At 39.2% G+C, this 26,606-nt stretch overlaps 1 protein-coding gene across 1 annotated transcript in view; it reads right to left on the reverse strand.

The window, feature by feature from the left end:
- The window catches only part of CPQ (carboxypeptidase Q), a 300,673-nt gene that overhangs the window by 203,018 nt on the left and 71,049 nt on the right, over positions 1-26,606 (reverse strand). The window contains exon 3 of the mRNA XM_008064423.2: positions 15,982-16,189. Coding sequence (XP_008062614.1) covers positions 15,982-16,189 — 208 coding nt within the window. The remainder of the gene's footprint in view (positions 1-15,981; positions 16,190-26,606) is intronic.

Below are 26,606 nucleotides of genomic sequence, written 5' to 3' on the forward strand. Positions count from 1 at the left end.
CCGTTATGTACGGAGGCAGAGGGAAAGGGCTCCGGCTCCCTCGGCGTCATGTCTTCGGTGGTGCCGGCGGCTTCTTGTCCACCGGTTCTATCCTCAAGCACCGAGACACCCGGCTAAAAAAAAAAAAGAAATACAACCAAAGTTGTCTTCCAAAATTCACCTTCCAAAACAAAAGGCCCAAGATTGCAGAGGTCTCTTCCAATCCATCCAATGTCAGTGTTAACACATTTGTTGGCAGCTCTTTTTTAAATTTTCTCTATGCTATGGTTTGAAAATGTCCCCCTTCAAAATCAGGGTGTTCATCTAGTATGGCTAGTATGATGATATTAAGAGATGGTGCCTTTAAGAAGTGATTAGGTCTTGAGGGCTCCTTTCCTTGTGAATGGGATTAAGGCTTTTATAAAAGATATTTTACACATAGAGGCTTCGCTTGCTTGCCCTTCTGCTTTCTGCCATGCGAAACACAGTGTTCCTCCTCTCCAGGGGACTCAACAACAAGGCGCCATCTCGGAGCAGCTCTCACAAGACCGGAGAACTGCCAGTGCCTTTATCTTGAACTTTCAGGACTCTTCAACTACGAGAAATAAATTTCTGTTCTTTATAAATTATCTAGTTTGTGGTATCCTCTTATAGCAGCAAAAAACTAAGACACTCTACCTGGTCTTCTCAATTGGAATATATTGGTCTCTTTTGCAACATGTACTAAACATTATCTTACAAAGAATCTTATCTACTTTGTTTTTCATTTGCAGTTTAGTTATATCAAGACTCGCTTAAATTGGCAAACAGAACATTCGTTTTGAAAAAACCATTTTTCAAAATGTTCTAGGATACAGTCTTGATCAAGTTACTCAGATGTAAAATGTGTCTAAAGCTCCCGGCCTCTCAATGCTCTTGTAAGAGTTCAGTTGAGGTGATATTTATAAAGCATCCAGTACTTAAAAGCTGTTGAATATATATGCTAGCTCTTCCCCTCTCTGAATTAAAAAATTCCTAGAACTTATAGCAGAAAAATCCAGATCAGTAATGGGCAGTATTAGGCATGCATTCATAAACTTAAGTTTTCCAAAGGGGATAAATCCAATTAAAGATAGAAATCATTGTAACATCCTAATGCCTCTTTGGAGTATTTATGAGCATAAGAAACCCTTTTTAAAAGTATTCCAATGAGCAGTATTTTAAATACACCATGGTGTTATGGATACTGCCGGTGCTAAGCAACTTGAGGGCACGTAAGCAATGAAGATCTATTTCACAGCTTCTTTCCTTACCAGGCAAAGAGATGACAATTTGTCAGCCTCGCCTCCCTGGAGATTAAAAACCAAGCCCCAGAGGAAGTCCAGGCAGCTAACATATAGGCACTTCTCCTGCTGAGGAAAGGAAACCACAAAGCCCATCGAAAGCTTACATTTTCACAAGATGAGTTTCCATTTCCTATGAGAGTGTTCATGAAACAGTTCACTCTGCTAAAAGTACCATCAAAATTTGCAAAATAAACAATTATGCTGCATTTTGGAGGCACACTGAGTATTCCAACTCTTAAAAATGTCAGTTGAGGGGGGACCACAATGATTAAATCAATGCATATCTAAATTAATTTACATTAATCCTGGGAGAGTGGGTACAGTTTGGTAGAGATTTACCCATGAAACTTAAGAGAAAACAAAGACGGTAAAAGGAGCTAAAAGACATTTGTCCTTTTTCTGCCATTTAGCTGAGTGACCTTCAGCCCTAAGTTCCTCATTTGTAAAATGAAGCAGTGGAGCAAATGTTGTCTAAGGGGCTCATCCAGCTTGAACATTTAAAAAATCTGGGTTCTAAAAGTGAAGGGAAGTACAAATAGGAAAAAGCTGCTTATCCAAGCACCAATCTACCACACACCGAAAAAGGCTGCTTAAGGCCTTTCCACTTTAATCCCATTCACAAGAGGAGGACCCTTTATGGTTTCATCTCTTCTTAAAGGTACCACCTCTTAATACCATCACATTGATCATTAAATGTAAATGCCTGAAATTTGGAGGGAACACATTCAATCATGCATAGAAATGATGATGGGGAGGATGAGGATGTTGTCAACTAACATCTGTGGATCCCACTAAGAAGGCCACACCAATTCATGCATGTTATAGGCATTAACTCTTTTTTTTTTTTTTGAGTTGGAATCTCACTCTTGTCACCCAGGCTGGAGGGCAGTGACATGGCCACCAGAGCCTCAAACTGCTGGGCTCAGGTGATCCCACTCTAACTTCCTTTCTATCACACTTCCCTTCATATTAGACAGCGTTGGATTGACTTCAGGTATTGAGGATTTGGCTAAGAGAAAGTTGATTCGGAGAGACATTAGTCTGGGCTTACGGGATGTACTTATGTGATTAACAGTTGTTTCCATCATGGTTTCCAGGTCTCCTGGTGTCATAATATAAAGATGCAGGGCCAGAGGCCATATTGTGATAAGAACACATCCTGCAACACTTGGCAGTGAAAGTGTGGAGATAGTGGTAAAGATTTAGAAGCTAGTCACTGGAAAATCCTCCCAATTATCCATGTAAAACTGTAGTTGAGGCATCTTAGTCTCATTAATTCCTACTTAAAGTGGAAGTTCTTTCTTGTCAAGGGTAGACTCAGTAATTCAGAGTTTACTGTTATGAACACATCCTCTAATTTTATTTTATTTTATTTTTTAGGAAGTCAAGCAAAATGAAATGTATCAAAATTCCTGTTTTTGTAGAGCATAAACTTATAATTTTGCTACCAATAGCAAATGCATCTATATATGCAGTCATACATTTTATTTGTCTCAGCACATTAGCTCAACAGATTAACATATTTAACACATTTTGAGAGCATATTTAACACAATGAGAATGTTCTGACCAAGTCTGGCAATTCCAGACAAAAAATCATAAAAATGACAATTTATTGAGAGAAAGAGACCTATTTTCAGTATTTATAATGAATAGTATTTAATAATCCAAATAATGAAAAGTAAATCACCTTGGAAAAAGACTGAAATTTCTTCTTGGTTTGACACAAAATACTGGCAAATTCAAAGGAAAAAGAAAGTCATAATATGTCACTAAAAAGAGGATATAGACAACAAACTAATTTGAAAGTTGGCAATTAATTGTCACTATACAAGAAAACTTATAATGTCCTGTAATCTTAGTCATACATGAGCAAACTTGATAGCAAATTTCCCAAAATTTAACAAGCCCAAAAATATATATGATATTACCAATATATAGCTATAAAGTTGAAATAAATTTCTCCAAACTACTAATAATAAAACTAAATTACGATCAGTCATACTAGGGGAAAGACCGAATTTTTTTTATTCTTTCTTTCTTTAGAAAATATAACACAAAACTATTGTCATATACAAAGCAATCAAAGAATGCACAGGCAAAAAATGTAGAAAAAGTAAGTAGCTTGACAGGTAGTTATTTTAAAAAGACAAGACATTTTCCTGAATTTTGTAATGTTTGTAGCATTTGGCAGCTTTCTCAAATTTATAATTTCTTATCATTTCTTCCCTATTCAAATAAATGTTGATATTATATCTAAATTTGAATGTGTAACTTTGTACTTTTTTTCTTAAAGAGGCCCCCAAATTAAAAGCTCCTACTTCTACAAAACTTGAGTCCTTTCCTGACCTGAAATATAGAAGACATTTAGTATATGTTTATTGAATAAATGAATGGATAAAGTTGAAAGAGTCAAAAATTAAATTATTCTCCTAGATGTCCAATAGTCACTTCATCCAGCAGCGACAGCCATCATTGAGCTATCAAACTGCTACTGTTGACTCCCTGGCAGAAGCTGGGTACCCCTTCACAGCCACTGATGATGTGGGCTATTAGAGTGGGAGGATAATTTATAAGTATTTGGTGTCACACCACAGATATTAAATAAACTCATCCTAAAGAAACATCCTTGTTGACCTCTGCAAACCAACACTGAGACCCTTATTTCTCTTAGGAAAACAAAGAGTTTTTTTTCACATACCCTAACATCAGGACTGCATAGTAAAGTGGAAAAAAAGGAAAAAGAAAGAAGTCTGGAGACACTTAGAAGCAATTGCTGGATCTGAGATTTCTGCTCGCTTATTTTTAATAATTAACAGCAATTACGTATGGGGTGAGGGATCTCCATTTGCATAGTCTATACGTTGATAATGGTGAACTAAAAATAACTGCAGGAGTTATTACCTCAGTGCTCATGCTGTTAGTGAAAAAGTTCACAGGAAATGATATTGATTACACCCTGCTAATTAGTTGACTTATCTGAAGTAGTTTGGTTAACTCCGGATAAAAAAAAACTAAATTTCTTTCAATGCTTCAAATATGCAAGCTTATCATAGAATGTTAACTTTAACATTTATTAAGTACTTTGAAATTTTTGATGTTTTATCATAAAGAATAATGACAGTAATGAATTTTATCACACACTTTTAAAAAATCCATGAAGAGATCATCAGAAGCAAATAGAAGGGAAGGAAGGCAGAAGCTCATTTTTACAAAAGCAGGTTGCTAATAAATGTAATAGAAATAACTAAATTATGAAAACATTTGCAACTACCAATGCAATGATTGATTCAGGCAAGGATCATCAATTAATGCTAAAATCTCATCAGGTGAAATTTTGTTGCAAATTTAAGATTTACAAATTCTTAAGAGCATCTTACCATAAGTACAACGTGTTTCCTCTACAAAGAGGGTACACTACCTTTCAATAAAGAAATCCAGAGATAATGCCTTAGACAAATGATCAAACTTAGCCTCACCAATAAAGAAAATTGACATTATTTGTTTCCTTATGTGATGCAATAAAAGGGACACAACTTTATCCATATAGAATTCTTGCCAAAAATATTCAACCTGAATGTAATAATAAGAAAAAAAATTCTAAACTGAGGGACATTTTGCAAAACAGCTACCCTATATTCTTCAAAAATGTCAGTGTAATAAAATACTTAGAGTAGGGAATAATTCCAGATTAAAGGAGACTATAGCTACATGACAAGTAAACAGAACCTATGTCTTTGATTGGATTATAGGATGTGCAAAGAAAAGATCAGGAGCATTACTGGGGGGGACAATTGAGAAAATATGAATATGGATAGACTTTATATTATATAACATTTGTATAACAATGCTAAATTTCTTAGGCATGACAATGATATTACAGTTATGTTAGAGAAGGTCCTTATTCTTATGAAATGCACATCACTGTGTTTATGGGTGAAGTTTCTTCACGATCACACCTACTTTACTCTCAAATGATTCAAAAACAAAGAGACAGAAAGCAAATGTGGCAAAATGTTAAGTAATGAACATACTCATAGATGAAGGGTATATGAGTGGATGTAAATCAACTAAAAAGTTGATAAATTAGACTTCATCAGAACTTAAAACCTCTATTCATCAAAAGACCTTATTACACAAAAGAATAGGCAAGACACCAGCTGGGAGAAACTATCTGCAAAACATGTATCTGACTACAGTCTCGTATCTAGAATATACAAAGAACTCCTACCACTCAATAATAATGATTATAAAATCCTTGATTATAAATGGACAAAAATTTGAATAATCTCTTTCCATAGGGAGATTCAGAAATCATGGAGATACAAAACAAAATTTCAGTGAGATGTCAGTACACACTCACCAGAAAGACTAAAATTAAACAGATAACAACAAATTTGGGCAAGAATGTGGAGCAGACTGAACTCTAAAACATGGCTGTTGGGAGTATAAAATGGTACAATTTAACTGGAAAAATTAGGCAATTTTTAATAAAGAGTATATTAATTCTTTACTATTTTTTCATCTTTACTATGGATTGACATTTTTTTCCACAAAAAAAGGTTGAGAAAAAAAAAAAATCTGTGGTGCTTTAGAATGCAGCTTCTGAAAATTGCTATGATACAATATGTACCTGTCTACATTGGTCCTCTATTCTTTTAGATGACTTTTAAAATAATTCATTCAACCATGGGCCAGGCAATCTCCCAAGTACTGAAAATACGTTGTACAAGAAGCACAAGGTTCCAGTCCTCATGTAGTTTAGATCCACATGCAAAAGTAACACTAAACAAATAGCTAGGTGGATAGATAGACAGATATTACCAAATGTCACTAGAACATTAGGACTCCGAGCACACACAGGAGATGAGTATGTATGGGAGTTGGAGGGAAAGTGCTACTCTACTCAGAATAGTCAGAAAAGGCTGTTCACAAAAAGAACACTCCAGTTAAGAACGAAAGATTAAAAGGGTGTGGTGCAGTGGTTCATATCTGTAATCCCAGCACGTTGGGATGCCGAGGTAAAAGAATTTCTTGAGCCCAGGAGTTTGAGACCAGCCTGGGCAACATAGTGTGACCTCATCTCTTCAAAACACAAAAATTAGCTGAGTGTGGTGGGTGAATGCTTGTAGTGCCAGCTACTGAAGAGGTTGAGGTGAAAGGATCCCTTGGAACTAGGAGGTTGAGGCTGCTGTGAGCCTGGATTCTACACTACACTCCAGCCTGGGTGACAGCGCAAGGCCCTGTCTCAAAAAAATAAATAAATGCATACATACATACATACATACATACATACATACATACATACATACATAAAAAAAGAAAAAATATATAAAGGAAGTCAGTCCTACAAAAAGTTTGGCAAACAGCTTTCCAGATGGAAGGGACAATTAGTGCAAAGGCCTTGAGGTGGAAAATAGCTTGGCTATCATTTAAAATAGAACACTTTCTCATCTTGGTCAGCTGCCTTGGCCACTGTATTGGGTCGTCACATCTTTGATACTGCTTGCAAGAACAACATCAAGCATTTTTAACTTGAGACCAGAGAGGATGGGAAAGACAAAGAGGCATAGTTTTAGGTCAAAGACTAAGGGAGAGAGACTAAGGAGAGTAGGCTCCTGAAGTCAGGAGACAAACAAAACTAAAGTCCACACTGAGGAAAGTTCTAGAGCTGCTGCCTTTTAAGATAAGTCAGTTCGTGTCAACTTATCTGCTTAGCCCTGTCACTATCCAGAGCTGACAATGACAATAATGACTATGATCAAGAGAAGATGTCAGTTACATTTCATTGACCACTTCCCATGTGTCAGGTTCTGTGTCAAGGGCGTGATCTCATTTAATTCTCTCATCAACTCTGAGGCAAACAGTATTCTCCCCATGTTACAGATGAGAAGACAGGTTCAGAGTGGTTAATATGCATGAGGTCACACAGCATCTAAATGACAGAGCCAGCACTTGAATTCAGTCTGCCTGATTCCAAATCCTACTCTATGTATTGTTAGTTTCTTTGTTAGTTTCCAAGTACCTCTTGTCTGGTACTTTCTCCAGGAGGTTAAAGAGGCTGAAGGGTCATTTGGATGCAAGAGAACTTTAACAGTCCTCTTTAATTTAATGAGAGAGGGAGGGAGGAGGAAGAACAAAAGCATAAGTAACAGTAAAAGACTGGCTGAAAGAAGCTACTTTAGGTTCATGTGTTCATCTAGACATTTTTCAAAGGGCAATGCATAAGCAAACAACATTGTCATAATCCTGAAGCCTGAATTCAAAATGCATTCATTTCATTTTAGCACTAGAGATTCAGAAAATCATGCTACGGTGATGTGATTCTTAAGCTTGTGCTCTTAATAATCAAAAGGCTAGAAAACAGAAGGTTAACATTTATATATATTTGAAAATTATGAATGCAAAATAACAGCCAAGAATAAATTTTTATATCAAGGTTATAAGCAGATGAAAAATGACAGTCTGTACTAGAAATGCAAACAGACCATTAATTATAGCAGCCCCACAAAGCACCACAGTAATATGCAGTTTGCAATACTTTACCAAAATTTACATAACTACATAGTCTCCTCTCAGATTCCAGAGATTCCATTTTTGATAAGTAGCGATTCAAAAGGTTAGTCACCTCATCTATATTATTATTCAGTGTCTATGAACGTGAAATGGTGACACCTTGAATTTACATGCTAGCAAACCGGATAGGCTGCTTCTGGCTCTTTCTTCATTCCAGCACTACTGTGCTAGACACAGTGCATAGCCCTGGGAATACCTAGATGAATAAGACATACAGTCCAACTCCAGGAGAAAGGGAGACAAGACTAGTAAACATACAATCTCAGCGGGGTTTTGCCAAATGAAACAGAGATTCTAATGGCATATGATATTAGAGTTTATTTCCCAACCTGATAGCTGCAATTATAACCTACAAATTACAATAGTGGACTGTATGTCTTATTAAACTAGATTAAGCTCACCTCTATTTTCTTTTCTTCCTTGTCTTTTTTCTTCCTGCTTCCTTCCTTTCATTAACAACTATATCCAATCATTAATTAACAAGACTATTTAGTAATAGCAATTCACATGTGTTTAAAACTTCCTATGTGTCAGGCAATAATAATATTTCATTGAAGCCCCCACAAAACTCCAGGAAGAAGGCATGATCATTTCCCCATTCTAAAGATGAAATTGCCAGGTGCAGTGGTTCAAGCCTATAATCCCAGCACTTTGGGAGGCCGAGACGAGAGGACTGCCTGAGCCTGCAGGTTCGAGACCACCCTGGGCAACATGGTGAGATCTGTCTCTACAATAAATCAAAAAATTATCTGGGCATGGTGTATGCACTTGTAGTTCCGGCTACATGGAAGGCTGAGGCAGAAGAATCGCCTACACCCAGCAGGTTGACACTGGGGTGGCCATGAGCATGTCACTGCACTCCAGCCTAGGCGAGGTATGAGACTCCAATTCAATAAAAAAGATGAAACTGAGATAAGGGGAGTTTACAATTTGCCAAGGTCACACATATGGCGAATGGCTGAATAAAGAGCCAGGCACTGCAACCCCAGAATCCAGGTGCCAAAGTACCTTGCCGGGGTTCTACCCATTACAAGGCGGTATGCCTGTCACACTACCTGATGCAAAAATAAGAATTCAGTAATTAAAGAACATTCTGGAATTTCTAACAAAGGCCTTCCAAACAAAGCATCTGCCTTTCAAAAATTAGAGAGTTGGGGAAAGAAAAGGATGATGAGAAGAAAAAATGTGGCATTCACTCTGGGTCTTCTCTGTTTTCCCCTCTTGGGAGCACAGTGGCCTTCCACCTGCATAAATGATGAGAATTGACATTCCGCTTGATTACTGCACATCTGTTATGAGACTCAGAGTGAATTAAGCAAAAACAAAATAAAAGAGGAAAAGAGCCTACTAATCGAGGTGGGCCACTTGTACTGTTTTGAGTCACAGTGGTATTTTCTTTACTTTTTACCAGCAGGCACGTATGTCACCCAAATTGCAACAATATTTCAAAACAATTTAAATCAAGCTTGATAGCTAATTATCCTAAGGTCATGCTGAAGAACCAAATCACCAGGACATCAAAAATCTAAGGCTGTTTACGTGTGAAAAATGCAGCATCAATATTTTCCCATTAAAGACAAAGGAGTCCCAGAGACTGCTTTCAAAAATCATCCAAAACAGACCTCTTAAGACTTTTCACCTCTGCTCTGAGTGTTTTAAGCTGGCCCTCTGATTACAAAATGTTCATGTGAAATCTCATCAAGATGCTTTCTTAAGATGAAGAATGTTTTATAAATTGTAATGGCTTTAATCAGCGCCCTCCTTGAAGCTATTTATTTCCACGATGTAGCCCAACCCATGCTTCAATTATGTCATTTATCGACTCTATATTAATTAAGTATCATTACAGAGATTGATTTATATACTTTTTCACGTCTCTTTCACCAGATGGTATAGCACTCGCCCTCTCTGACACTCCATAAACATCACCTGGATTCACTCTTCTCTTTCCCCAGCTGAATGTTTAATCAGACCTTAGTCATCTCCAAGTTGAATTGTTCCTCTTCCTCCTCCTCTTCACTGTACTCTATCAATACAGCACACAAAGGCCAAGTGATATATGAGTAAAACATCAGTCAGTGGTATTCACAAAGCCAAGTTCTATCAAGAACTCATTCCCACCTCGATGAATTTCTACCCAGTGTGGTGATACAATTTTCACAATAAAGTGAAGGGAGAGCCTTTTGCTTCCTTAGCTGATTAAAACTTGCAGGCAGTGTTCAACTATCTGGGGCAATGAAGAAAATAACTAGGAAAAAAATATCTATTTGGCAATGGGAATACAGCAGACAATCTGGGCTCAGTAGAGTTACCTTCTGAATTATATTTTACTTGGGCTAATATAAAAATTACTTTGCATTCTTGAGCTCACATGCTGAGAAAGCAGGAGGCAGGAGTCCCAAGGTGTATTGCATTGCAGGAAAGCCAGGCTAGAATTTTAAATTGCCTTGGGCAATCCAAAAAGTGAATACAGAGAAACGGAAATACTGAATTGTTTTCTTATATATATATGAAGACCAGATTAATGGGACTACCTCACAGGTACCTCAAACTCAAAATGTCTAGAAACAAAACTGGTCATGTTTCCTTTCAAACCAACTCCCTCTGCTGACACGCATATTTCTTCTCACTCTCTAGACCCCAGGCTGGGATCCTTAGAGCATTTCTGTTTTTACTGTTCCTCCTTCAGTAAAAGTGAAATATCAAGACAGTATCTACTTCTGTTGCATAAATAATTAATTGAAACAAACTATTACAGCCTTTAGAAAAGGATAGTACAAAGTAGGTGCTTAATAAATGGTAATTTCCTTCTTTCAAGCCTTTCCCCAATCATGCATTTAGCACTAAACATAAAATAGATTACACTAATCACTGTATTGTAAGCTTACCTCCTCTCTTTTAGCTAGACAGAATATATTTCTAAGGACAAAAATATATAAATATCTATTTCATCTTAATAATCCTAGTGCCCGGAAATTTCTGAGAAACTAGCAATCTCACAATACTTACTAAACAATATGATAAATTTGAGATATAAGACAAATGGTTCCATTTTCCAGAGAAGTTTTTCTCTGCAGAACTTAAATCTCTAATTAATTGCATTTATTCTCGAAAATATTTGTAGCATCTTATTTTCAAATTTGCAAATCTGATTTCCAAATACATTTAACTTTTCGTAGTAATCACCATTTGAATGATATTACTAACAAAAGAGATCATTTAAGGTATTTATTCTTCTAATTTAAATATTTTCCTTTATAATAAAGTATTAAAACGTTCTGTAAAAATACATATGTATTGCGTTTATTCTCAGAATATTTTCCCATGACAAAGGCAAAAGTATTTTCCATTCAGAAAAACTGAGAAAGCACAAATGGGGTTTACAGTTGATATTCCATCATGAATGAAGTGGCATTATAAAAGCAACAGTAAAGGACAAGTTTTCTCTTTGAAGTAAATTTTAGCACAAGCTATGCTACTAGGCAATATAGAGAAGAACAATCATGAACCTGGAGGTGATTCTGGCAACATGTGATGAACTTTTTTTTTAGGACATCTGTCATGTAACTCTGTGATTGTTGCCCTTCAAAATGGCTAATGACATTGATGATGGCACAGAAAAGTGTCCAATCAAACTGCTCAAATCAAACTTTCCTCCATGGAATTCTCTAATTTTGAAGCTAAGAAGCAACAAATTATAATATATTCTGTTCTCTTGGGTTGCAGACTTTTACAATATTCCTCGACAGAATCCAGTATTACCCGCTTCCATAAAAACTAAAGGTGAAATGCTTGTCAGAGAGAAGAAGGCTATTTCTTTAATCAGAAACTGAAAATATCATTGATACGAATGTTGTGGCAGAAAAAATATATACAATCTGCTATATTGGGCATCTGGATATTTTCCTCCAAATACAGAGCAAATGTCTCTCAAAGTGCAAGTCATTTTAAACTTACTATATGGAAGTTACACGGGTTGGTCAAAGAGGACTAGGAATTGGGTCACCTGGTTTGTCATGAGAGCCCTGTCACAGTTTACTACATAGCCTCAGACATTCCTTCAACAGACATTTCCTGAGTGACTACTACATATCAAACATTATACTAGGTGATAAGGACACAGAGGTAAACACACATATATGTATACTGTTTTATATATGTATAAAAATATATGTATATTGTTTATAAAACAATATACATACATAATCAATATCTTTCTGAAACTAGTGTGGAGACAGACAACTGGGGAAGACTGGACAGTTTTTTGCAAAACTCATTTTCCCTTCACCCTGCTTACAGAGATAGACCAAATTTCCTAGTCTTCACATAATGGTATCCTGACCAGAAGAACATGAGCAGAAGTGAGGTATGCCATATCCAGGTCTGGATATAGATAACTATAGAAAGCTTCCCTCTAGGTTATCTACTTTCTCTCTCTGTTGTCTTATTTACCAGCTGGGTGCAGATTACCCTGCCGAGGACTCACATCTCAGGGGTGATAGAGCCATAGATGGAAATGAGCAGAAGTTCACATGCTGAACACCCTCCTTGGAACTATTCTGTTAGCAAGAAAAAGACTCTCACTGTGTTAAGTGACTGAGATCGGAGGCTGTATGTTACAACAGTCTGTCCCACCAAAACTACTTACAAGATATTATGACTAAGAGTATACATGAGATGATGTTAGAATACCAAAAAGAGGCCAGGCTCCGTGGCTCAGCCTATAATCCCAGCACTTTGGGAGGTCAAGGCAAGTGGATTGCCTGAGCCTGCTGGTTTGCGACCAGCCCGGGCAACTTGGCGAGACCTTGTCTCTACAATAAATTAAAAATTAGCTGGGCATGGTAGCGCATGCCTGTAGTTCTAGCTACTTGGAAGGCTGAGGCAGAAGGATCACTGGGGTCCAGCAGGTCAATGCTAGGGTGGCTGTGAGTGCACTCCAGTCTGGGTGACAGAGTGAGACTCTGACTCAAAAAAGAAAAAAGAATATCAAAAAGAAGTAGTTCACCTGGGCTGCAGCTGGATATCAAGGAGGGATCCTCAGAAGAAACACTTATGATGAGTCTTGAAAGATAGCGTGTGACAGTGAGAAAGGGAATGAAGTGTGGCAGAGGAGAAGGCCTATGCAAAGTCATAAAACTTAGAGGAAGCGTGGTGCGTGGGAAAGGTGTCAGTGATTCCTGACTAGCAGAATGTGGAGTGATGCTGGGAAATGGAGCTGCTCACCATGTATGTGTTGAAATGACTGATAAAGAGCAGAACCTAACTTAGTGACTTAGTGACAACTAGAAATGATGGACAAGAAAAGAGGGAGAAAATAATAATAAAGTCCTGCCTGATTTAGAAGGCAGAATAGATGGCATTATCTCCACCAAGATAGAAATTCCAGGAGAAAGAGATAAAGGATAAGTTCAATTTTGAAAAAAATTCAAATGGAGATAGCTATGGAACATTCAAAAGAACACTCCGTAGGCAGCTGAACATATAGGCCTAGAGCTCACAACATAGGAGTGGAGAGAAAAGGTGGGTTTGGAAATTGCTGTGGTATAGACTGTGATTGAAGCCACAGACATGACGGGATTCCCAGGGTAAAATATTCAGAGTGAAAAGACAGAGATATAAGGAGAGAAAAGAGAAAGAGCAAGAGAGTCTAGTGAGAGTGAGAGCGAGTGAGAAAGAGAGAGATTATGAGAAAGAAGTCACGGAAGCCCAAGAGAAGGGATATTGAAAAAGCAGTCAACAGTGGCGAGTGCTTCAGAGAGATGAAGTAAGATGATGGCCTGAAATGTGGCAGCGATTTGTGACTTTAACAAGTTCCACTTTGATAGGAAACACCAGGATAAAATAGTCTGCAGAGTGAGTGAGAGATGAGGAAGTAGAGATGAAAATATAGGAAATTTGGTTCAAAAAACAATCAGCTAGAAGTGGTTTTTATTTTTCAGCATGCAAGACAAACTTGTTAGTATGTCTAAGTCTTTGAACTTTTATTTCTCTATCAATAAAATTGGTTAATAATGCCCCTTCTGCATGGCCCACCAAGTTGTTGTCAGAACAAGTAAGATGACATGTGAAAGATTCTAAAGTACTATGTAAAGGCCAATGCTCTGATGTGTTAAAAGAATACAGTTATGAAGTTAAGAGTCCAGTGAAATACGGTTGGCCATAAAATCAGTGAAAAATTATAATCAGTCTAGATCTAGAAATATTTAAAAAAGAAAAGGTCCTTTTCATACATACTACCAGTTGCTGACCCCAAACCTGAAAGGCTAAAAACAGATTTTGAAGTCCCAGGCTGGGCAAAACTCCTGGTACTCCCAGGTTGTAGCCTGGGTTTCTAGAAGTCTTCATTATGCTAGGAAAAAAAATGACAATGAACCCTGGCAGATCACTGTGCATTAAGTCATCTGGGAATTTATTAGTCTTACAAGTAATGGTTCTTAAATAAGCATTTCTGGCAATCGCCTAGTTTCACAAAGCAACAGACTAGTTCCATAATTTAAGTCTCATGACCAGTGAAATCATGGTGAATGGCCATGGCTTGCTGAATATGTTATTCCAAGGGGTAATTGAGGTACTCTGGGAAGTAAGCTAGCCATTTTAGAACTTCCCTCCTGGGAAGATTAACCATCCAAAAGAATATGGTCCAATCATTATTTCACTAGTCATGAAGCCTTTAAAGACACTACAAAGAACATTATTTTTAGCATTGTGACATCAGTGTAACTAATCTTTCTCTCATAAAACTTCTAACAAGTAGTTTCAACATGCCCCATCTTCCTCCCCTGGGAAGACATCTTATTCCTGTAAAAGAAAAATGTCTGTTTCCTTTTCTCTATACTTTTGTACAACTCCCCTCTGACTGGATTTCCTATTTGCTGATGTCTCCTCCTCAGCTATTTTTTTTTTCAAGGGTATAGGATGCTAATTAAGGTCAAACAGCTGTGTTTCCAGTTCAAAGCAGCAATTATGCAGAATAAATAAACTTTCCTTTACAATAGATACTAAAAATCCAGTCTGAGAACCAGATAAACCTATTTGTAATTATCTTTTACATTAAAAAAAAAAAACTTAGATGAGGCTACAATATCAAGATCATGCTTTTTTTTTTTTGAGTCGGAGTCTCACTCTGTCACCCAACCTGGGCTCAGGTGACCCTTCTACCTCAGCCTTCCAAGCAGATGGAACTATAGGTGTACACTACCATGCCCGGCTTATTTTTTGATTTATTGTAGAGACAAGGTCGCACCAAGTTGCCCAGGCTGGTCTCGAGATCATGCTTTTTTAAATCTATGTTTCTCAAATATTTTATCTTTAATGTGTTACACTACCATAGCAATTATTAAACTAGGCTGAACATCTACAAGTTAATTTTTAGACCTTTTATCCACTGTAATACCGAACTTAATCCTAGGACCTGGAGTCAGTCGGGACTACAAAGAAAAAGACAAGCCTTATGTCACCCTCAAACCATACCACCAAACACTTATGCAAACTTTTATAGATAATCAAGTATTTTTTATAAGTTTACTTCACTTAATCTTAAAATTACTTTGTGCATTTATTTATTTTTTTATTATTTTTCATCATCCCCAGTTAGCAGAGGAATATTATGAGACCCAGAGAAGTTTAAGAAATATTCCCAAGGTCTCACAGTGGACTATAGAGGAGCCAGGTTTATAACCAAGGTGCTCTAATTCCCCAACTCTTTCCAGTACACCATACATGGCCCCCATCATGTTACCCACTCTCTTTTTATTCCACTTCTCTAGCAATATGGGAAACAGTCTGGCTCTCTCTGAAGTCATTAGGAAGCTTTGATGAAATACAGACATGAACTCAGTTCTTCCTCCAATGAAAATACATAATATAATAGTTATATAAGTCATGTAATGGGATCACTGTGGATGTGGTAATCTTTAAAGCTTTCTAAAGGAATGCACAAATGATGCTTGGAATCCTGAAGAGGCCAAAGAAGATATTACAAACAAATGACCAAATGTGGAAAGAGTTTTGGAAAATTGTTTGTTTTTATTTCATAAAGGCTTCTCTTTCATGGAAAACCCCGGTCTTTGAAAGAATTTCAAGCGACTGTCATAACCAACCTGTAGATGGAGAAGGAAGCCACGGATCGAATGAGGGATGCCAACGCCCCAACCCGGGCAGCTTCCACCGCTCCCTGAACCCGGTATTGCACTGTCCTCCAGTAGCTGACATAAGGTTGGTTATACACAACGATCTTCCCTCTTGCTTCTGGGGCCCTTCTCTGCAGTTCATCGAAAGAGGTCACCACCAGAACTTCGGCTGTGATGCCTAGAAATAAAAGTCATACAAGATTAACTAATGGTTTCCCATTAGCTAGGTTGAATTGGCACACAAAAGGTCACATATGCTCTTTCCGCTACATCTGGTAAACTGGTTTGAGAAGATCAAAGTTGTAGAGCCATTTGCCATGGGAGAAAGATTGTGGGGTTAGCCAGTTTCCCAAGAGAGGAAAAAAAGGCATTCAAAATAATATAACATACGACTCATAAGGTTTTTCAACTCACTTGACCAGCTGGTATTAAATCACAAATTGCTTGAAAAGATAGCATTTTTTTTCTTTTTTCCCACCCTAAGAAGTCATGAATTTCATGGAATGATGTTAATTATTTATTGTTAAAAGTGCATTTCAGAAAGCTCCCCATGGAATTAATATAACACATATTTATCTTTTCATAAAACTATTTTGACATGCTGTTAAACAACCTACAACATCATACAAAGGATGGCATTATGTGGAGAATACTCTTAGAAGCCAACATTCTTCATAAATCCAACTTTTAACAAATGGTTAATGTAACCTCTCCCAAGAACCACACAAAGTCAGCTTGTTTTCTTTCCTCCTTTGTATGAAAACATTCTTAAAAGATGTGGAAACTTCCCATGCTTCTCAATTTACAGTACTTGTTCATCACCAAACACATCATTATTCTTCAAATAAAAATTTTGAAGACATTGTGTAATTGTTCTCTAATCCTGTTGTCTTCATTAGAAGAAATTTGCCTTATTTTCTTATGCCACAAGACTTGCCCAAATCTTCCTGATTAGGGAACAGTGTTTCACATCTTCCAAGAAGTCATTCAAAATCTGCCAGACCACTAAAGATCCAATTTGATGGGGTAGTTAGAGTGGCAAGGAAAAAAATATTTAGCAACAAAGGCCAGATGCAGTGGCTAAATATATCTAAAAGAAAGTGGTAGGCGCCTACTTTTGTGGCTTTAGCCATGCAGCCATGAAATATGTCAGTAAAAACCAAAGTATCAACATATATTTGGCATACTTCCTTAATATTGCAAACTAGAGAACTAGGTTTTTCTGAAAGCATAATAAATGCTGTTACTTGGAAAAATTCTTTTGAAATGCACTGCAAGTATGAGAGAATTCTTACTTTCAATATAGGGCTCATCATAATGGGTCATTTTGACTAGCTCTTCTTCAGTACCACTAACCAAACTGAATTTGTACTTTCCCTATAAAGTGATCGGCTACAGATCTATAAGCAGGTCTCTGCCAACACTCAGAACTCAGAACTTCATTTATATTCTAAAAGAAGCCATGTATAATTACAGAAAGTAAGGTAACCACTAGCTTTTTCACATGATAAGAATGCATAAAAATACAAATAAGAGTTCAGCTAGACAGATTTTGAAATTCATAACTTTCGGAAACCTGAAGTTACCTTGAAACTGGCGTTATTGTTGGCATAGGATGGGAATTTTGCTGATGGTTTTCAGCTGCTCTTAATGATAACAGGTTCAATGGTCCACTCAAGGGATGTCCCAACAATGGGGTAATTTGGGCATCTGGATTGGAGCCATTAGAAATGAAGCAAAATTCCTATAAATTTTCATAGGCCACTGCAAAATTAAAGTCATATAAGTGTGATACTTCACTATGGTCTGTGCTTCAATTCAAATTCTTTTAACAAACAAGAGAATGGGGTCCTAAAGAGCCAAATCCTAGCCTAGATATCACAGTTGCTAATGTAAATTGCCAGTACCAGCTACAGGTTAAAACCTATCACCCTGAACTTGGAAGATGAGTTCAAATTAATCTGTTTTCCTGGAAGTTCATGGTTATCTTTGATTTCTATGTCTTCTTCATCTCCCACACCTAATCAATCCTCAAATATTGATAATTTTGTTCCCTAAAAATCAATATTGATTGAAACCATGTCCTCTGTTCCACCTCATTACACTCTCTTACAGTAGGCCCTCATTACTTCTCTTGAACTGCTACAAGTCCCTCTCCCCAGCCTTCCCATCAAGGTGTCCCAGCCTCCAGCCTAGCTTCCTCAAATTAAACCTCCACAGAGCTGGCAGAGTAAACTACTCGAACTACTGAAAAGTTAGACCTGCATACAGCACCATCATCCTGTCCCTCTCCCACACTGGCTGAAAATTCATCATTTTAACATCTAATCAAAGCCTGTCTACCTCCACAGACACTGGCTTCCTTGTATTTTAAACTTCGTCAGTACTAAGTTTGACAGTCCACTCTCACACCTTGCTGTTTCACTCCTCACTGTCATTGTTCATGCTGTGGTACATCATGTTTTGTTGACTACCTTCTTCCAGCTTTATCATGTGGCCAACGTCTATTTCGCTGTCAGGATTCCATTCAAGAATTGCTTCTCTAGAAGCGTTCCTTGGCTACCCGTAACCCCTGAAAAGGCTGAGTGGGTCACGTACCACCCTACTCCAGACATTCAGGGCATCCTGGGCATACCTGAGCACTGGAGAAGTGAAGCTCTGACTATTTATGGTTCTCTCTACCACTTACACTGTGAACTCTTCAGTGTAGGGCAAGGCTCACTTTTGTTTGTGTCTCTGGAGAATAACACAGTGCTTGGCTTACTTGTAATAGGCCGTTGGTCATGGAGCACTCCCTGAATGACACTGTTCCAAATGAGTAAGAATGATTGACTGGGCCTAAAGCATTTCCATGAACGTTCAATTTTACCTTTAAAGTTTGATAGCCCTTCTCCCATAGGAACCCAGCAGTCTGATTCTCTTACCACCCAGAATACAGCTCCAAAACAATAACCAAGCAAAAGAGGCCTTGGGGCAGTCGGAATATAACTATAAATTCCAAGTACAAACACTCAGGTAATTGAACATTGGAAAGCTCCTCTGATCTCTCTTAGAGCCTGATTACCCTTACTTGACACAAAATTCTACATCTGGCATTTAAACCTATCAACTATGAGGTAAAAAAACAAATCAAAAGAAGGAGCCAGACCTAAAAAACTGAAAGCAGCACCACAAAAAACAATGTTGGAGACAGAAACATATAAAATAACTGACACTGACAGAATTTTCGACAATGACAGAAATGTCTGTATCTGTGCTAACAGGGTAGCCGTTGGCCACATGTGGCTATTGAGCACTTGAAATGTGACTAGAATGACTCAGAAACTGAATTTTTTTAATGTCATTAAATTTTAATTAGTTTATATTTGCATTTAAATAGCCACATGTGGGTAGAACTCACAGTCACTGCAGACTCAGGCCACTGTGTGGGGCAAATAGCTGAAAGCATCTCTGCTGACCCCCAGGGACTTGCTTCATGACAGTCCAGTAACAGATGTGACAGTCATGGTGATGACCTCCTCCAGCGGTCATAGACTGCTGGGGCTGTATTCAGTAGCCATCATTTGTTAAAGTGAGGGGTGTACAAAACATTTTAGAAAGATTTTTGCTCAAATGGAATAAAATAAAACTAAGCCATCTGGAAAACTTCACCCTTCTACATTAGCTTATGTTTTGACACATGTTATACTAGAGGAAATATTCACATTCTCCCATAAACCAGCAGATTTCTACTCTCTTGCCTTCTCTCATCTCCCTGTTTCCCACTCTCCCATTCTAAAAGGTAGCTCGCTCATGAAAACCTCCAAAACACAAAACCAGTGTTATATTCACAAGAAGGCCTATCCTCATGTCCCTATTTATAATTGCAACCCACTCCCAACTTCCTGTTCGTTTTTGGCGTGCTTAATGTTGCCATAGCATGTCAGCATCTAGTTGTAACAGTTATAACAATGTAAGTTTCATGGGGGGGCAGAAGTTTTTGTCTGATTTGTTAATATTAACCAAGTATTCGAAATGGTGCCTAATACATGTGAAATTTCCACATGCATGCGCGTGCGTGCACACATATACACACACACACACTGAATGAATGAAGACAGACCGAAAAAAATAAAAGCATAATATCCCATCCCTGATCCCCTTCCAAAAATGTTTACTTGCAAGGAACTTGCATATTTCTATAGGTCAGAATAATTGATGATAATAATAGCTATGTTTGAATGCCTATTGTTTACACTAATGTTCATAGCGACTCTGCAAAGTAGTTATTACAAGAATACTGAGGGCAGAGAAGTAAGTTTACACAACTACTAGGTGTTGATGTTGAGATCTGAATTACTGGAATCCAGATCTGAATCCAGGGGTCATGCTCTTCCTTTTACCTACATTGCTATCTTCTTTCACTGATGTAAAATATATCAAAAGAAAAACTCATCATTTTCACTTCAAAAGGAATAAGAGGGAAAAAATAAGTACATAAAAAATGACCTAAGCTGTCAGTTATCAGTTGTTCTTTAGTCGACTTAGGATCTTGCTCATCAATCAGAGTGCTGTTATCACACCAGGTCCTGATTTCTTAGTAGGGTAGTTGGGAGGAGTGCTTCACTCTAGGTCAAGAGTTATCAGACTTGGCCAGAGTAATAAAAAGGATTAATTCCTTTTTTATCTTTTACCTTTTCTTTTTACCTTCCACACCTAGTTTTCAAAACTGATCAATTTATTTGTTAAGCCACTTACCCTGTGTGTAATTAACTGCAGCAGTCTCCTTGTAGAGACAACAAATGCTGACTGCTGTGGTATTGACTCAGATCATCTGTTCTATGGAGACTTTCATAGAGAGACTCCAATCTCAGTCTCTTTTGACTTGATTCCTCCCAAGAACAGTTGAAAATAAGGAGATAGTGAAGTGAGAAACTTATAATGTTTTCTACCATTAAAAAGCAAAGACTACAGATGGAAAAATGTGTCTCTGGGCTCAACTCAGTGTGATAGGTTTTAGAAAATCAATTCTGATTTCGGAAGAAGACCTAACCTCCAAACAGGAAATAGAGCAGCCTGACCCAAAATGAAACCTAGCTTTTTACTCTTACCACGCAATCTTCTAATGTGTGCACTATGCAAGATAACTAGGTCCATGGAAGGGCTGGTTTTTCCAGAACTCAGAGTTATGGAGAAGAAAAAACAGTTGTTCTGGGAAACTCAGTGTTTTGGCCTAAAGTGGTAAGGAAATTGCAAATTCATGGCAAGGCAGATAAAAGGATATCAGAGCAGTTCTTTCTAAATGTCTACTTGTTTATGGAGAATATTATGATTGTGCAATGTCCCTTTCATGGAAGAACAAACCTAACAGATTCAAAGTAACTTAACAAATTTACAGCCTTCCTACTGGGCCAGGATTTCATGCTGGGTTTTGGGGACAATAGGAAGATGAGTAAATTCCAGTTCTATCCTTAAGGATTGTATAATCCAGGGGAGAAAAATAGGTAAATAATAACTTTAAAAAGAGCACACAATGTCAAAAGCATTAAAGGATAAAGTAAAATTTATGAGATGATATCATAATCAGTATTAATTCTGACTAGGGAAAGACTAGGAAGTTTCCTATAAGGAGAAACTTTTAGGGGGCTATAGAAGATTTCAGTAGCCTAAAAATGAGGGAAGGACATTCCCAGGTAAAGATGAAAGAAAGCAAGACAAAAACAGATGAGGCATCTATTCATTTACAGTGAAAAGGAGGCTTCCTGCCAGGCCCAAAATAGACTAGTGGGACACTCTACAAAATTCCAATTTTTAGCCAAGGTATTTATGGACCCCCATCCTCATTCTGTGGATTCCAGGAAGGGAAGGAAGACAGTCTCCTGAGGACCAATACCTTTGTTTTGTTCACTGGAGTATCCCTGGGGCTTATCTTATTACCTGAATACAACAGTGCTCAGTAAGTAGCTGTTAAATAAAATCAATGAGCTCTGGACTTACACACACACACAAAAATTAAAATTCAACTATCAGTGTAAGTTAGAAGAGCAAGGGGCAAAGTGTGACCTTAAAGGATAGTTAGAGGCATGTGACCCATCCCCTCCAGACAGTGTCTCCTGAGATCTAGCTCCAGTTAACCTGGTCTGTCTATCTTGTGAGAGAGCCCAGATCTGACTGCATCAAAATCCATGTGTACAGTAAATTATCATCATCTCTAGGGAGGTAGCTGCTCGCCTGACGGGATGGCATGCTGAGAGCCACTTGCTGAACTGACGTTGAGGATAAGCTACAAGCAAAGCATCTTGTCTAATTTACCTCTAAAATATAGAATTTATACTGAGACTTTTGTTGCTTAATAGACAGTTGCCTACCACAGGCCTATTATATTCATTCAATTTGACATGAAATGCAGGACACCCCAATTTTACAGGCCGTAACTCAGCAACATGGAACAGCAATACGCAAAGAACGCTTCTGGTCTTTAGAAATCTGATTACCAGCCAGGGGCAGTGGCTCAAGCCTGTAATCCCAGCACTTTGGGAGGCTGAGGTGAGAGGATTGCCTGAGTCTAGTGTTTGAGACTAGCCTGAGCAACTTGGTGAGACCTCATCTCTACAATGAATCAAAAAAATTAGCCGGGCGTGGCAGCGCACGCCTGTAGTTCCAGCTACTTGGAAGGCTGAGGTGGAAGGATCGACAGAGCCCAGCAGGTCGAGGCTGTGGTGGCTGGGAGCGGCCACTGCACTCCAGTCTGGGTGACAGAGTGAGACTCCAACTCAAAAAAAAAAAAAATTTTTTAAATTAAAAATTAAAAAAAAACCAAAAACAAAACAACTCCCACAGCACAAGGCAGAGAGCATGGCATGCCCAAAGTAGAGTGAGCTTGCAAAACCTAGCTTGCCATCTTGGCTACCATGCACTGCCCTGACGGCACAACCACACCAACTACTCCAACACTCGTCCGCTGGTCAGGAGTGGGAGGGACACCTGACTGGCTGAGGGATAAGGCGCAGTGCAACGGAAGGTTTGGAAAGCTTGAGGGGAGCCAGGTTTACACACACATAGCTGCTCTGGCCAGCTACCCTCTTAGCCTCTTCCACCTCAAGGAGCCAGAGAACATCTTCAGGTTCCAGGGACAGAGGAGAAACTGCCTTCATTCCAGGCCCTCGTTCTGGGAAAAGGGGTGAAGGAAAGCCTAGGTCTATGGGGAGCCAGTCTGACATCAATCTTTGCAGTGCAAAGCCTTTCTTTTTCCAATTTTGTTCAGGATGGACTTCAGTGAGGAGTCCATAGCACAGCCTTAAAACTATGTGGAGCCAGGAATAGCTGGTGAGCAGAGCTTTAGTCAGTAAGAGGGGGAATGACCTGGCAAGGAAAGACACTGGCTGCTACCTTTATAGTCCACTGCCCTGACCGAGTGTCCACGTTTCAAGTGTATAGTGTCCATTCCTCGTGAAATAGTGGTTTCTGGCCCAAGATGAGGTTACCCTTTCCACTGGAGAAGGGTGCAGAGGTGGTCTGGGTTGAGCGGCCAGACGTACTGGCTGCTCAGTCATTGGGACCACCTGTTCTTGCCCCGCCCCCTCTCGTGGGAGCCAAAGGGAAGGCTGGCCGTAGGGTGTCTTCGGACTGAGGATGTGGCAGGGACTGGTTCACCCACCTCCCTCCTGCCAAAGATGGGCTCTGCCCACTGTGCCTGTCACCACCCACTAGCAGTCATGGCCTGGACTTCCCAGATGGAGAGGTGGCAGGCACAATTTTTGAAAAGAAGAGAAAATGGGAAACTATTGTGTTGGGGGGAGGTGGGAGGGGAGATGAGAAAACAGTTTGAACTTTTGTGTGGCGGGGGGTTGGTAGTTCTCTGTAACTTTCCTTAAATGTTTTTTTCTTTCTTTCTTTTTTTTTTAAGTAAGTTGCAGGCTTTGGCTTGGAAAACCCCAGGGGGATGGGGTGCAGAAACCTGAGGCTGCTGCCCCTTTTTCTGCCTTCATGGTACTATCCCCTTCCCCCAGCTCCTCCCTGACCCCACGGGCCAGGCCTCAGACCTTCCAACTAACTGCTTCTCATGAGCCACTATTCTGATGTCAGCCTATAACCAAAGGAGCTGGGGGTCCAGGCCTGGTGACCAACCCTTCTCAGCCCACTCAATCAGGGTGCTCCCCACCTGCAGGCAAGAGGCAACATCCTATCTGCTACCATCAGCCCCTTCCAGAGCCCATCTGCCCCGCCCTGCTGTGCCCAGCCCAGCCATACCCTGCTCTGCCCCATCTGGGGGTACCCTGCTCAGGGATGGGCCGGCAGGGCTATACCCAGCCTCCCTGGTTAACAGAGACTCAAGAAACCTCTGGGGTCCTGTTTTCTGGTCATGTGATCCCAGAGGTACACACGAGCCCCTTGGGTGTCCGAACAGAGGGGCATGGAAGAGAGGGCTACGCCTCTGCAGCCTTGCTCTGCTGGTGTAGCAAGCAGCTGCCCACCCCCACCTCACCCTGCACCGCGGGCTCCTGAGCCGGCAGATTAAGCATTTTATAAATTGTATTTTAAATACATGTTTTAAACTTGTCAAAAAAACAAAAAACTAGCTGGGCGTGGAAGTGCATGCCTGTAGTTCCAGCTACTTCGAAGTCTGAGGCAGAAGGATCACCTGAATCCAGCAGGTCGAGGCTGTGGTGGCCATGAGTGTGCCACTGCACTCCAGCCTGGGTAATAGAGTGAGACTCTGACTAAAAAAAAATAAAAAAAAATGAAAATAAAAAAAAATCTGATTACCTTAAAATCCAAACTGTTCCTATTGTTATTGCAGCAGCATGCAGAGGCAGTTAGAATTTTGAGCACCTTGATTACTTTTAGCAGTTATCATGGGAAACACTTGACATTCTAAAACATGACGTGTACTCGTCTCCAAAAACAACTTGGTTGTTTTGAACATGGTTGTTTTTGAAGCATGGTTGACACGGTTGCTTTCTCCCCAACCACTGGGTGTTTCCTTGTAAAGGTAACTGGCATGGGTAAGTGAGGGCTTTCATGAAAACCATGGTCATCGTATCTGTTAAAGTGAGCAGCAGTGCACCTCAGTCAGTTTCAAGCGGTATTTATGGAGGAAAATCCATAGGCCTTGGTGATGGTTGGAATAGAGTTGCTACAGAAGAATGAAACAGGGCTCATTATCAAGGTCTGGGGGGTCACGGCCACCTCCACTGGGAAGGCTGGATCTGAAAAATGAGTTCCCACTGAGTAGGAGACGCTGGTAGGAGGTAGGGGAGGAGAGAGGACTGAGATGGAAGTCAGCAGAGAGTGAGGGACAGAATGACATGAGAGGCAGCTGGCAGAGTTTGTAGGGAGATATCACATGGAATCCTTGGGTGAGGATAGAGAAGTCAGGCAAACTCAGGTTCATGTTTTGAAAATATTACCAAGCTTAGTGTGATGAAAGGTTTGGAGGAGGTAAAGAAAGGTATGGAGGGCTATTTAAAGGACTACTGCCACATTCTGGGTAAGAGGTGATGGTGGCTTAGATAGTGGCCACTTTGGGTAACAGTATGGATGGCACACCATTTATTATGACAGAGTTTTGTATTCCATACACATATAGCCCAATCTATATAATGATTGTTTTTCTGGGGAAAGTTGTATGTAAACTAAAATTTAGTATTCAGATCATTCAAAACTCCTTAGGAAGACACTTCGAAAATGTTTAAGCTGAATCTTCACAGTGAAACAAGCAACTACCTTACTCTAAATCCTTTTAAAAACAAAGTATTTGTAATATTACATTATGCATTATTTAATACATGTTTAACCAGGGGATTTCTTCATCAATAACAAGAAGTGTCCATCATTACATACCCTGGTTTGAATGCTGGCTATAAAGCTCACTAGCCTTTTGATCCTGAATAAATTACTTAACTTGTTTTAGCCTATAAAATGGGAATCACAATAAAACTGGCATCACTGGGCTTTTTGTGAGCATCATATGAAGTGATGGTGGTGAAACTGCTCTGTGTATTATAAAGCACTACAAGACAAGGGTAGGTATTTAAGGGCTCTGTATATATATTTAATAGGTATAAGTAGTAATTATCTGATTTATTTAAAATTTCACCTCAAAACAAATTACCAAGAATAAAACAAAGTGGCTAAGACTTCAGTAAATATCGAGCCTGTTGGTCAGAGCAGAGTTATTCCCTATCACATTAGAAGTTCCAGTTTTACTAAAGCAATAATTTAGGCCCAGCATCATAAAGAACCCACATTAGGCTGGACAGAAAAGCTGAATAGGTTCCATGGGTCTATTTGTTAGCAAGGGGTACCAAAGAAGGGATGGAGTCAGGCATGGTGGCTCAAGCCTTAATCCCAGTACTTTGGGAGGCTGAGGCGAGAGGATTGCCTGAGTCCACAGGTTCAAGCCCAGCCTGGGCAACATGGTGAGATCTCATCTCTATAATAAACCAAAAAATTAGACAGGAGTGGTAGCGCATGCCTGTAGTTCTGGCTACTGGAAGGCTGAGGCAGAAGGATCGAGGGAGCCCAGCAGGTTGAGGCTGGGGTGGCCATAAGTGTGCCACCGCACTCCCTGGATGATGGAGTGAGACTCCAACTCAAAAAAAAAAAAAAAAAAA

This window comes from Carlito syrichta, unplaced genomic scaffold, assembly GCF_000164805.1.
Source record: "Carlito syrichta isolate Samal-C Ts95f unplaced genomic scaffold, Tarsius_syrichta-2.0.1 Scaffold307333, whole genome shotgun sequence".
Lineage (NCBI taxonomy): Eukaryota > Metazoa > Chordata > Mammalia > Primates > Tarsiidae > Carlito > Carlito syrichta.